Genomic DNA, 14,703 nt, shown 5'->3' with positions numbered 1-14,703 from the left:
TAAGTGTCAAATATTTTTAATGTTGGTGTATGCTAGGATTATGTATTGGCGATCTTGTGCATACTAAATGTGCTGCGAAACTGATTTACTGAACTGTTGTATCCTAGAGGCTTATGTCCTTCTATACAAGCCGTTAGCATATATGTGTGATCAAGTTAAGAGATTTCTAATCTTTTAGAACCTGGTAGGCTCTGTTCTCCCTTTAAATAGGAACATCTCAGAACAGTTGAAGTGTTAATTTAATGATTATTTAAAAATATGCATGCCAGAAACTTACCTCTTAATGAAAACGTTGGTGATGCACCCCTCAAAGTCACTTCCACCCAGATTTATTGGACCTCCTGACCCTCCTGTTGAGGCTGGAGACTGCCTGGTTACTGCTGCTTCATCAACAAGGAGCTTCAGTCTAGAAACGAAGGGAAACAACATAAGCGTAAAGTGTATTGAGAGTATATATGTTGTGAAGGTCAAGTTACCTCTGAACAGATCTTGAAGTGGAGACCCATCTGTGTACTGTATATATGCTGTCAGGGGGATCCTGTATTTTTCACTGTTTCGAATTCAAGAAAATTTGCAAAAACCTTAATGCTGCAAGTAGTGAAGTCCCACCACTATAGTTTTCAAGCACACCTTTAACAGTGCCATTATTTATTTTAGGATCCATTACTATAAAGTAACCTTTAGACCCTGAGCAGGTTCACCACAATCAAGTCCATTCTTCTTCAAGACTGCAGACTAAAGTTTAGCTCAAAAAGGCGGAGAGAAGGCTCCAGACATGCTCTTATAATGGCCCTTTTCTCCTGACAGTCCATCACACCCAATCTTTCTATCAGAAGGAGGCACCACAGTGAGCCTTGCGGCTAAGAATACCTCATCTCTTTTGCAGATGCTCCCTGGAACCTCGGCCAGTGCCATGCTTGCCCCCTTCGCGTGATATTAGATTTACTTCTGTAGTGTTGCTTACCCCATCTAAACAATTTGTGCAAAAAGGACCCCATCCTCTAGTCCACCCTGAAAAATTATTTGTTTACACATGCAATTAGGTTAAATACTGTTTCGATTTCGCCACATGGAACATCACAGAGAGCTGTAGCAATGCAGCTCCAAGAAGACACCAGACGTGTATTTCTGTTGAGGGTCTGCCAGGTTCCGCCACAACTCCAGTACTAAAATATTATTTGTATGTTTGTTAGAAAGGTCCGGTACATGAAAGACAATGGAGTCCTCTTCCTCCTAGTGACCTATCTTTCCACATCTTCAACATTGTCCTTCCTGTCGGACACATATCCTTCTGTTCAAACAGATCCCTCCAGACTCTCTCCCTGATCTTAAATGTGTGAAAGTTTTCAAATTTCCATCTGAAGGGTCATGTGAAAAAACCTCACGCAACATAGTATTAACTATCTCCACAGAATGAATTGGTTCCCCCTTCCTGGCTGCCGTCCTGCCTGACATCAATGGTCGGCATTCTACACACTATCTTGGTTCCACTCAAAGATATACTGCTTGCTTCCTCATTACTACCCAAATAAAAGTAAACCACATAGCTCACATCTAAAAACCTCCTTCATATGCTCTCAAACCAGTCAGCATCAACACAAACTCTACTACATAAGAAAACAAGTTACTTACCTGTAACTTTGGTTCTCCAGTATTGGTATCTTTCATAGATTCCCATAGCTTGTATCATTCCCTGTTGTCGGAATGGGAGTCTCAGTAAATAAAAAATACAATAGCAGTAGGTGCAAAAGAGAAAGAAAGGCCTAGGCCTCATCTCATTTTGTGGCATATCCACCGCTTTTTGTAAAAGAGTCCAAAATAAAGCAACAACCAATCAGATTAGCCTCACCCCATAGAACCTTCTTGAGAGAGCCTCAGAGCCTCAGATTTTCGTAGCCGTTACAGAATATGCTCAAAGTTTCAAAGTTTATTTATTATGATAAGGAACTCTTTATGAGGTCCACATAAAACAACATTTACATACAAAGCACAAATACTTAAAAAAAAGAAAAAAATAGATATTTTCATCACAATCACATAAGATATCTTAATACAGATCCAAAAAACATTTAAAAAAGTTGTACAGTTTAAAAACAAACATTTCATTAGGAGGGTTAATCAAGGCTGCCTTAAACGAAGACGCTGATAATATGTTAAGTTGTAAGCAGATTGATCTTAACCATCTACGCCTGCAAGGCATCAGTGTAGGGCAGACAAACATCACGTGATCTAGATCCTGATCATGTAATTGGCAAAGATCACAGCGTGCCGAACAACCATACCAGCTGGCTTGTATAACTTTTAGCGGAAGCAAATTATGTCTTAATAGGAACACCAGGCGTCTCACGCCATGAGAGATGTTCCAGTACATGTATGGTTGTGCTTTCCGCAGGGTATAAGATTCAATAACAGGTGTACAACCTTACAGAATATGCTGAAGGCTGAGCTTTCCCAGGGGAGGAGGGTGGGTGCTTGGGAATCAATGAAAGTTACCAATACTGGAGACCAAAGTTACAGGTAAGTAACTTGTTTTCTTACTCAAGTATTGGAACTTTCATAGATTCCCATAGCTTGTATCAGAATAGCTAGCAGTTAGAGAAAACGCACATTTTGTGTAATAAACCATAGAGCAACATTGTGTGATTATCATCATAAGAGATACAAGTTACCAAACAGTAGTCAGTAAACATCGTGTTTATCAAAGGGAGGGAAGAGGAATAATTGTCCTATCGGTTCCCCAGAACAAAACAATTTTAATCAAAATGGATAGGACACTTGTAACCACTTTGCCAGGAGATATATGTTGAAAAACCCTCATAAACGCTGTGTTTCTCGAGTAGCGGTTTATCTTATTCTCCGCCCCACACTAGCGTTGTGCCATTAGTCATAGGGTTTGACAGCTTGTACCATGCCAACCTCACACGAGGCAGTCTCTGGTGTATTGTGGCAGTATCCAGAGATCTCCTAGCATGTTTAAAAACCCATCTACTTCACAAATAGTGCAAGTATTTTAGACTTTGTATGTGTTTTTCTGTCCTGACGAAGGCTCCATAGACCTACGGGCCAAGCGAGCTGAAACATGTTGACGTACTTAATTGAAGAGATATGCTAGGGACCCTTTACTCAGTCCTTAGAGCATACTCACAAATTCCTTTTACTATAGTTGTCCAACGACGTGAATAAAGATTAGGTTGTTGATTGGAGACTATTTTTACCTTTTCTGACAACCTACCAGTGGGGTAACATCTGGAGATCTCTGGATACTGCCACGATACACCAGAGACTGCCTCGGGTGAGGCTGGCATGGTACAAGCTGTCAAACCCTATGACTAATGCCACAACGCTAGTGTGGGGTGGAGAATAAGATAAACCGCTACTCGAGAAACACGGCGTTTATGAGGGTTTTTCAACATATATCTCCTGGCAAAGTGGTTACAAGTGTCCTATCCATTTTGATTAAAATTGTCAGTAAACATCATCAGATACAAAATGTGCAAAAACAATAACCGGAAGGTGGGTTGGGAGGGAAAGCTCACCACTCACTGGAAGAGATTCCTTAGAAATGCTTATCCCACTGTAGCATCACTACTTGTGGAAGAATCCAAGCAGTAATGTCTCGTGAAAGTATGGGCACTGCTCCATGTAGCTGCCCTCCAAATGCCTTTGATCGGTACTCCAGCAAAAAGAGCAGCAGAAGATGAAACAGATCTTGTTGAGTGCGCCCAGACCCGCCCTTCTAGGGGCTTACCAGCCGCTTGATGACAGTAGTGAATTGCGCTGGCAATCCATCGTGCAACCCCTTGCCTCGAAAGGGGAAAACCTTTGCGAGGTTCACTGAAAGCGACAAAGAGTTGAGTAGATCTCCTGAAGTCCTTGGTGCATTGGAGATAACATTTTAAACATCTCTGCACATCCAAAGAATGAAGGGACCCCCTCGCTGGAGTTGACGGTCGAGGGAAACAAGATTTCATAATGACCGGTTAATTCAAATGAAAATCCGAAGGGACTTTTGGGATGAATTTTTGATCTGTCCTTAGGAACACAGTGTCCTTTTTAAACTGTAAGAACGGATCCTTAATCGTGAAAGGCTTAAGTTTATCAATCCTCCTGGCTGATGTTAAAGCGAGAAAGAGGGCCACTTTCCATGAGAGAAACTTAGGGTCCGCCCTATGAATTGGTTCAAAAGGAGGTTTCATGAGTTGAGCAAGCACCAAGCACCAAGTTGAGCTGCCACATGGGTGGAGGAGGTCGAACTGGAGGAAAAACCCTAAAAAGTCCTTTTAAAAACGGTTTCACAATTCTTGCAGACCAGAGAGAAGGGCCAGAAGATGTTCGTCTGAATCTAGAAATAGCTGCCAGGTGCACCTTGATAGAAGAATGTGTGAGCCCTGATTTAGCCAGAGTCAACATGCATGGCAAGATCTGATGAGGAGCAGAAGAGAAAGGATGAATGTTCTCCTGGCTGCACCACAGGCAGAAACGTTTCCATTTGAAACGATAGGTCTTATTCGTACTTGCTGCGCAAGCCTGAGCTAGTACCTTCCCACAGTCTTGAGGGATATTCAAACTCTGAAATTCTCTGTGCTCAGGAGCCACGCAGTCAACTGAAGCAAGCTCGGGTCCGGATGTACCACTTGGCCCTGGGACATGGTCAATAGAGAGGGATTTGGACGCAGGTGAATTGGATGATACTGGGAGAGTAGGAGAAGCTCTGTAAACCAAAACTGGTGGGGCCACGCCGGTGCCACCAGAATCATGCTGCAGGGTTCTGCTTTGAGCTTCCTGAGCAGTCTTGGAATTCGCGGAATTGGAGGAAAGGAGTAAACAAAGGCGCCTGACCAGGCCATCGAAAGCGCATTCCCCAATGATCCCTGATGGCATTCCCGGCTTGCGTAGAATCTGCATTTCCTGTTCTCTGGAGTAGTAAACAGGTCTATGGACGGAGTGCCTGGGTCTAATGCCCACACGTGAATCACAGATTTGAGACAACTCTACGTACCTGCTGTCGAGTTGAGGATACCCGGAAGATGCTCCGCCGAAAGCGAGATTTGGTGAAGGATAACCCACTCCCAAATCTCCTGGGCTTCCTTGTTGGACAGCAGACGAGACCTTGTTCCACCCTGCTTGTTCACATAATGCATGGCAGTCGTGTTGTCAGTACGGACCAGGACAGTAGATTTCCGGATTCTCTGAAGGAAAGCCTGTAAAGCTAGATGAATTGGCTTGAGCTCCAGTAGGTTGATGTGGAGAAGGCGTTGTTCAAGCCACCAGCAGCCGCTCACTTGAAGGTCTTGCAAGACCGCCCCCAGCCTTTTAAAGAAACGTCTGTAGTAAGTATTAGAGGTGCTGGAGTGACTGTGAAGGGGTGCAAGATGAGATTGATCCAAGAAGAGATTGGTAAAGGCGAACAGACAGAGACCGTCTTGTTTGCAATCGACAGGCAGAGGTGATTAATTTTTGCTGTCTTTCCTCTGATGGAAAAGTTTTGCAACGAGCTGTGTTTAGAATAGCCCCCAGAAACTTGGCCGACCTGGAAGGACAGAGAACCGATTTTTCCTTGTTGAATTCCCAGATGACTGAAGAGTTGAATGCAGCTTTCGACTGCTTCTGATGTTGCCTGAGAAGACGGTGCTTTCACCAACCAGTCATCCAGATAAGGAAAAACCTCTAGCGTTTGTTTTCTGAGAAAAGCTGGCACTGGGGCTAAGAATTTTGTGAATATCCGCGGCGCAGATCTGAGTCCGAAAGGCAGGACTTTGAACTGGAAGTGGCTCTTGGCTACTGTGAAGGTTAAAAACTTCCTGTGGGCAGGGTGAATAGGAACGTGGAAGTATGCATCCTCGAGATCCAGAGTGGCCATGTAATCCCCTGGATTGAGGAGTCGTAAGATGTCCTGTAGAGATACCATCCGAAATGAGTTTTATGAGATAGGTGTTGAGCTCCCTCAGGTCTATAATTGGGCGCCATTTGTCTACAGTCGTGCGAACGAGGAACAACCTGGAATAAAATCCTCTGCCTCACTGAGACAGAGGTACTGCCTCTATTGCTCCTTTGAGAAGTAGTTGGTGAGCTTCTAGACGTAGAAGTTGCAGATGTTTGGATTCGGTGGCGCAAGGGGCTTTGGAAGGTGGATGGTGTTGAAATTCCAGTGTATGGCCAAACCAGATGATATCGAGGACCCACCGATCTGATGTTATAACTTGCCAGTTGTAGAAGTATTGTGATAGCCTGCCCCCCACTGGTGTTACAGGGGGCAAAGAAACAGTAGACAGAGCCAGTAAGCCGCTATTGGTGCTTAGAGTAATCTCTCCCCTGGCGCCTTTGTCGTCCTCTAGAGGTTTGGCGACAAAAAGAGGACAATTGGCCTTGACATTGAGAATACTGGTGCCTGTAAGACTGAGATGGCTGAAAAAAGAAGGAATAGCGCTGCTGCTTGTATCCACCCCTGTATGAAGAAAAACATCTTCCTCTCGCTCCACGGAAAGGCACTTTGCGATATTGTAAAGTCCCAAGGGAATTTGCCGTCTCCGTGTCCTTTTTTATATCCTGCAGCTCATCGTCCACATGTCTCCCAAAAAGCATTTCCCTATCGAACAGTAGATCCAGGATTTTATTTTGGATCTCCGGGCGAAACTAGGTGGCCCGAAGCCAGCCTTGCCGTCTGAGGACTGCCACTCCTGCCAGAGAGCGGAAAGCTGTAGTAGCAATGTCCATAGCGCAATCAATATTTTCCGAAAAGGAACGTTCTCCCCCCGCTAGGATTTTCTTGGCATCAACCTTTGAGTCTTTGGGAAGCTGGCCCAAATACGGAGATAGGTCGCCTCACATCTGGCGATCATATGGTCCAAGAATCTCTAAGGCATTAGCCGCCCTCACCAGGAGACTGGACATAGAAGAGAACCTCTTCCCCACATTATCGAGTCATCTACCTTCTTTATCCAGTGGTGTGGTTAGGGGGGCCGATGGATTCTTTGACTTCCTTTGGGCCGCTTGAGAAATCACAGAGTCCTCTGGAGCCTTGTACTTTTTCTCCAGGCGAGGAAGAACAGGCATAACAGTTGCTGGAGATTTCATAACCTTTATCCCCTAATCCCAAACATGGCCCACAATTGGGATAGAACGGACAGAGTTTTTATAAGGTTCTTTAAAATCATAAAGAAAACATTCTGATTGTACTGATGGAATAGGAAGATCAAAATGTTTGGAAGCTCTTTCTATTAAGTTGTGAAAACCTCCAATATCTGCTGGAGGAGAATCCGCCGGATCCGGAGATGGAGAAGCGGGATCCGGAATAATGTAATCATCCCATTCCCTGTCTGGATCTGGGACTGAGACTGTGCCTTGGTCATCATCAAACGAGTCATCTTGAACTGTGACCACATGTTGTTGAGATTCCATTGGCTCTGGAACCGGAGTTTGGAGAACCGGATGAGCAACCGGAACCGAAGACGGAGCAGGAGGTGGAGGTGGAGACACTTGCACTGACTGCTGGCTTGAAGACTAAGTTGGAAATCTCTTCCTGTAATCCAACAGCATGAATTGGAGATCGGCAATAAGCGAAGACGGCATGGCAACCATGCCCTGTTATGACTGTTTTTGAGACCTAGATTGCGGCAGATGTTGCTGTTGCTCCACATAATAGTCCTCAGAGTCTGAGTCCTGGTATTTGACACGTAACTGGGATGGACTATATGCATCCCCGTAAGGACCTTCATCATCTTCTGAAAACTCCTCCTCCAAAAGGAGCACAGGAGGCAGTGGTGTCACTCTCCGAGGAGATGTCATCTCCGGGGTAATTTGGGGTCTTTGTATTGAAATTGCCACCTTTTGAATCGTTGACGAGGTAGTCGACAAGGTCGTCGACGGAGTCACCATCGACGAAGATTGGACCGTCGACGGTGAAAGAGCGATCCTCGACGGGACCGTCGTTGAGACCGTCGTCAGTACCATGCTGGAAGCTGTAGACGTCGTCTTCGTCAACACAATCATCGTCGTCATCCTCATCGACGTTGAGGTTAGTCATCATTAGCGTCGACGACATAGTAACAGGTACCTCAGGTTGCAGCGTCGACAAAGTCATCGTCGGCGAAGACAATGAAGACGATGAAGCTCCTGTCGACGAGCCCGTCGACGGAGTCGAAGTCGACGCTGGTAGAGTTTTTGATGCTGTCGTCAACGGACCTTATGTTGTCATCGTGGACAGGCGGCTTTTCTTCTCAGCTTTCCCCTCAGGAGGGACAGAAGCTGACTTTTTGAACAGTTTCAATTTCTCAGAGGATGGATGTGAAACAGAAGTCCCATGGCCCAGCTTCTTAACAGATTGTTCCTCAGAAGCCAGTCCTTCCCTCTCCTTTGCACCTTGGTGAGGAGATTTGATGGGACTACGCCTGTAAGACCTATCAGAGGTCTTTTGTAAGGCCTTGGCAGGGGGGTCAGAAGAAGTTGAAGACCTACCCTTTTTAGAGATCTCCTCGAAGATGTTGCAGAAACAGGGTTTTTCAGTGACTTTAGCTTTTGCAACCAGGTGAATAGATGACCCTCACGGTCTCACAAGGTCTTTGAAGAGAAGGTTCGACTCCCATTCCGACGGAGGAGAATGATACAAGCTATGGGAATCTATGAAAGTTCAAATACTGGAGTAAGCCATGAAGCCATGTGTACAAAAACCGTTTGTCTAACCAGCAAGAACCACATCTCTGTCACACTCACTGCAGGGCTGAAGGTCCACAATGTTCAAGGGGAACAGACACTGATATCAGGCTGTCTATGCTCCAAGACTCTGACCAGCCCCTTCATCTCAGACACCCACCACCCCCATCTGTAACAGTGCAGGAAAGAATTAAAAATTCACTTTGTCTCATTTTTCTGCAAGCCACTAACTACAATTCACCCACATGCCCTCAGTTTGTTGACCTATGTCACAACTTTCTCTCCTCATAGTCTGTATGGACTCTCTGAAATCCTTAAATTTCCTTAAGCGCGCTATAACAATAGATGCATAACAGTACGTTTACCCGTCACTAAAATTACCCACAGACACAGACCACCATTAGATAAATACACATAATTAAATAATAAAAGCCTTTATCCTACTACTATTAAGCGTAATCAGCAGGTCTCCTAGACTTTGAATTCAAATATAAAAATATTTCTGAACAATTATGTTTTCAAGTTATTTTTCGAAATAATTTTTTTTAGGAATGGCACATACTCGTTATTTTCTTTTATCACAGACACATAATGCAACTGTCCATCCGCGTATTTGTCCTCTGAGATGAGCTGTCCATCCCTCACGTTGACTTTGACAGAGCCTTTGTCCAATCGAATGCTCAGTTCATCTGACTGAAAAAAGAGACAGAACAAAACAGAAAGGTCAAATATAAGACTATATTCACTGATGAGAAAAATGTGCAGTTTAAAGAACTGCCAGAGGAAACTGCTGAACCTCAATGTTTCCAGTACCTAGAACTGGCTTCAAAGTTTTTGAAAATATTGGTATGTCCTAGGTTATGGATATATTCTTACCAGAGGCGGTCAGTCCATTGAGGACAGTCACCTTCAAAGCAAAGCTAAGGGCATGGTTCACCTAGGGCACCAGATACCGGCAGCTATTTTGGGGCGGCCCTGATTTTTACTGTTTAAAGTGGACTTCAGTGTCGTCAATGTCACTGTCTGGGAAATATTAACAATGTGTTTGGTGAGTCAACTTGTGTTGTGATAAGCTATTGCTACCAGGAACAAGTAAAAGGTTGTTATAGTGGTAGGTGATGTGTAAAGTCTGTGTTGTCACAGCAGAGGGCTGGTGTGGAAAAACCAGTTCACAAGGCTTAGCGGAAAGCACTAATAAAGTGCATGACCTACTTTTGTTTAATGTACATTCACGTCAAGAGGAAAAGTTGACAATCTTGAAGGGTTCCCTTTCGCATTGGAAAGACTCGGTAGGGCGAGTGTTTGAAAAACGTTTGCTTTTGCTTCGAAACTGTATTTCTTTTTATCCAAATACAATAAAATATTTGAACATAAAAAATAGACAACATGCCTGTTTTGTTTTTTGTTTTGCACTATGTATTGTCGTTTGAAGTGATCGGGGTGTCTAATTTTAAGTCTTAGCTTTTGCTCTACTCTTCCTCAGTATTCAGATCATTATTTACAATTGTTATCATGAGGCACGGGATACAGAATTAGGGCAAGAGATATGGTGCAGACAAAGTGTTTACGTAAGCCTGCGTACCATGTGGTCAGGCAAATCTTTAACAGGTTATATTTGAATTGAGTTCCATGGCCACAAAGCACTAGATGGTTACCAGTTGGCCTCAGCAGGTGGAACACACGTGCCAAGAAAAAGTGAGGGGTGATAGGGCACTTTTATTATAAATTAGATATGGCGTCAGTGGCCCTTTCCAGGTATAAATGGTAGGTTGGCTAATTCTGCAGCAGCGTGCAGGAATGGACCCTTTATGTACCCTTGAGGCCTCCACATCTGTATGTGCACCCATGATGTGAGCAGGTCGCAAGTCTTGTGCCCAGCCTCTCTGTGCAGCACTCTGTTAGCGTATCCATTGCTGCATGTGGAATCATTCTATTCGCAGTAACTGCTTTCGCTCCATATATCTTAGCTTTAAGAGTAAGTGTAAGGTAGCTCAAGACTCCTGAGTTGTACCAAACCCGGACAAACGTGCATATACTTGTACCTAGGTGCAGTCCATTGTTAAGATTCTTCACACTAGTCATCGAAGGCTGGAGTAGTTGAGCGAGGCACAGAGGGCATTTCTTTCTTGATAAAAGTAAGCCATGTTCTTATTGAGACGAATGTCCTGATGCATCCCAAAGAAGCCAGCAGTGCATGATTTGATTAAAAAAACGTTGTTGCTGACTGCATTGCAGAATGCTGCGACTGCCAAATACTAAGTGTATCTAGTCTTGTTTCTACCTTTCGCCTCTTCCACCATAGTACAGTTGCACTTGTGCAACTTCTTTTTAATCTCTGGTTTCTACCTTTGTCACTGTTTTCATATCTTTCTCTTCCTCCACCGCTCTACTTTTTGTGTCTTTCTCTCTTTTGCTCAGGTTCATAGTCTGAAAGTGAAAAATAAGTCCTGGTCCCAAAAAGGGAATGGTGGTGCCCAACACCGGCACCCACTTTAAAAAATCAAGCCCTCACACCCAGACCCTAATTCCCTTGTAAAAATGAATGGTGTGTACCTGTGCGGAGTGTTGAAATAAAACAGCATCAGACTGTTTTGTTTGAAATCCAAATCCAGCTTGGAAGTTGTTCGGGAAGGTGAAATCATTTGAACTGAAACCGAGTGTTCCACTTCGAGAGAATTCTGCAGATCTTACAATCTAGGAAGAAAGAGAACAGTTATTCAGAGCCTGAAATTCCACCATTTTCTATCAGTAGTGTCTGCCATTTTGAATATTAGTGATGTCAACTGATTTCTACATTCATGAGACAGCTCAGTTGGTAGTCCAAGCTGGGTATCTCATTCCACCAAGAACACCTTACAGCATGAGTTATCATGCTTTGTGTATGCTTCCAATACCGTAATCGGAATTACTGTCAACTCCTAACATTAATGTATAATGGCAATTGTGTTGCTTTCTGGAACACTTCATGGCATTCTGGTGCACATAAAACAGATACATTTCATCAACAGATGTGGATTTGTTTAATGTACGCGGGTATTATTTATTTAAATAGGATATTGGGATACTCTGAGTGCAGCAAGATGTATCCTCCACACCCCCTTAGCTCACTCCATTCTTCCCACAGCTGTATTCAAGGTCACTTATTGACAGGCATATGTCACACAGAATTTGAGATTGGCTGATGAATATAGACATTGGATAGGGGGTGGTTGAGACTGACACATGTCTGGACTAATCCCTCTTTACTGTCTACTCGCTGTTGATGACTTGTTTAAGCAAGGGTATTTTAGATACTTCTCAAAATGGCACTGATGGGTCTCAGAGAGAGTCAAAGGGCAGCCCTACGATGGGTCTGGGAGGCCTTATCGGCCTAAATGTGTGCGTTCATGTATAAGCCACTCCCGTTTTGGCTGCTATAATGGGGTGAGGAAACACCAACCTTCGGATAGAATTTCTAAAGTTTTAACGTATTAGGTGTCGCTATGTGTAAAACTGACATACACAACCACTTACTCCCATTTATTGAGATGAAGATATTGGTTTCATGGACTTAAAAACTGCATTTCACTAGCAAATATTATATACAGTCAGCAGGTAATATGTTATGGCTTATATAACAAAGGTGTCTTTATAAATTAAAGGTTGCACTAGTGTTCACGGACTGGATTGCCTGTACATGTCAGTGAATCTACAAAGGTACAAGCAATCCATCTAAAGTCAGACAATGACAATACCCTCATTAAAATAGTCAATCAAAATAGCTCTTGAAGGTGAATTCTTCTATTGTTCACTAACCATCAAAGGGTATAGGGTGTTGCGGTGGCGGACCAATGCTTATAGGTACAGTAAAAACAAACAAAAGGGACTTATTATCAGTAGGGCAGTATGTCAATGTCACTCTACTATCTTATCACATCTGGCACCAATTGGAATAATGGACCGGGGGAACTGGGTTGGAATCCAGTGGCCATGCAACATTTTGTGGAAGCTATCACTTTGTGGATATTCGTGGAACCTATCACTTTGTGGATATTCACACACCATGTTTAGGTAGTTTGCAACCTTGCCAAATCACACAAAATATAGCCCCGTTAACAGCAGGGCTGAAGACCTTTTAAGAGTAGAAAAGAGGCATCATTGAAGATCATGGTGTGCAGTTCCACTTCTTCAACGCCTGTTACCATTCGCAACTGAGATTAAAAGTTATAAATCAAGTGTAAAAAAAAGATCAGATTAATCTAAAACTAGGGTTGTATAAAAGCTTTATTACACAAACGTTTTTGGAGAAGACTCCAATTATTGGGCTTCTTCTGGATTTTCCTGCTTGCAGGTCCACTATGGCCAAATGTTTTAGCTACTTGAGCTTTACAATCTATCATGCCCAAAAAAAACAATATAACTTCTTTTCACTATCTTTCTCACGTCATGTTCCTGTCCTGCCAGGTTCTGGAGAATAGGATTGACTGGTTTCTCATGGATGTAGTGTCTTGCAAGACCACAATGATTGAACCCTTTTGGCTCCTGGTGAACTCCATAGAGCTATGACATTATCGATAGAGTGTATTGAAGTGAGGGCTGCTTTAGAATGTTGAGTTTGCAGTTAAACACAGACAAATAAAGACGTGTAATACCAAGCTCCATGTGTGGCGTAGCCATTTACAAGTACCCCGGCTGGGAAGACACTACAACAGATATTAGGTGGCGTTTTTTATACAAGTGAATAGCTTGCACTACTTTTCTTTGCAGCAACTTTTTTTATCCCTCAGTGAAATATCTTTTGTTACTGTGATGTGTGTAGGCGCCAGGTAGCCATCTTCAGTTTCACAATCATGTGATGTAAAAAGTGACAATAGGTTTATCGTGTTTATTTTGTTTGCAGCCCAATCAAGTTAGTAATAATGTAACCCCTACACTGACACTCTCTTATTCAGTTTATTTTTTTTTATCAAACAGTGACTGATTAAAGGTGATTGCTTTTTGTTTTTTTAATGATACAGGGTATAAATTATTGACTATATCAAAGTTGTCTAAAGTGCCGCAGATAGTGAGTAAAAAAGAATGCTGTGTGTTTGTTTGTGAGAGTGACTTTGTAGTCAGACATTCGTAACTAGCTGACTGTACTATTTATTAATATTTAACTATGAAAGCACATATAACAATTGTTGTTGATTATCTTGCTGTAATGCATTTTTTCACCTGCCCCAGTGCCACAGCAAGCAAAATTCTCCACTGCCAGTCAGGTTTTTTTTTAAACCTGCACAACCAATTTATCAAACCAGAGTTACAACAATCGGATTAATCCTAACTATTAGGAATTATGTTTTTTTTCGTTCTTAAACATAATGTATGATTAAGAGGTATCCCAATGCACAAGGACTCATCATTTAAGCAGCAATAGCCCAAAATCTCCCTGTCCTGAGAGTTTTAATTCTCTCTACCTCTTTGTATTGTTTTCCCTCTCACTCGCTCTCTGTCCATGTTCATGTAGTAGATCAAAATATCGAGTAGAAAAAATCATTCAACCAAAAAACCAGAATATCTTTACTAGAAAACCGTGAACATAAGGTTATATAGGTATGGATAGGTTTAATATTAACTCCACATCTACCTACCTTAAATATATATATATATGTCATCAAGAAACATATATGTAGATTTAGGAATAGTAAACCTATACAATACTTTGAGAATGAAGGTGGGCTGAGCCCTCAACTCCATCTTCTACCGAATTTACATTGTGTTTATGTGTTTCCCTAGACCCTAAAGCTGACTGAAGCATCAACCGGGGCGATGGCAACTAGAAATGTTTTTTTGTTGTTGTAAGAAACAGAGGGGAGATTTACTAAGGTTTTACACCATGCTTGCGTCACAAAAGTGACGCAAATTGGCTTTTTCTGATTTACTTGTCAGCGCTAAACCTGTTCCCATGAAGCTAAACCACCTAAGGATTTTGATGCTAAACCCAATTTATTAAATAAAGTAGATAGGGTTTAGCATCAGAAAATTGTGCCCTTTTAAAGTATTGGCAAGGAAGGAGAAATGCTTTCATGTCTC

The 14,703-nt window shown here is 42.8% G+C and overlaps 1 protein-coding gene across 1 annotated transcript in view; it reads right to left on the bottom strand.

Annotated features, from left to right (window-relative positions):
- The window catches only part of LAMA3 (laminin subunit alpha 3), a 1,118,674-nt gene that overhangs the window by 26,810 nt on the left and 1,077,161 nt on the right, over nucleotides 1-14,703 (bottom strand). The window contains exons 68-70 of the mRNA XM_086917979.1: nucleotides 11,203-11,343; nucleotides 9,212-9,342; nucleotides 278-406 (exon numbers count right to left, since the gene is read on the bottom strand). Of these exons, the coding sequence (XP_086774105.1) occupies nucleotides 278-406; nucleotides 9,212-9,342; nucleotides 11,203-11,343 (401 nt within the window). The remainder of the gene's footprint in view (nucleotides 1-277; nucleotides 407-9,211; nucleotides 9,343-11,202; nucleotides 11,344-14,703) is intronic.

The sequence above is a fragment of the Lissotriton vulgaris genome, chromosome 4_1, assembly GCF_964263255.1.
Source record: "Lissotriton vulgaris chromosome 4_1, aLisVul1.2, whole genome shotgun sequence".
NCBI classification, from domain to species: Eukaryota; Metazoa; Chordata; class Amphibia; order Caudata; family Salamandridae; genus Lissotriton; species Lissotriton vulgaris.
The sequence above is the reverse complement of the archived record's forward strand: the minus strand, read 5'-3'. Positions and strand labels throughout refer to the sequence as shown.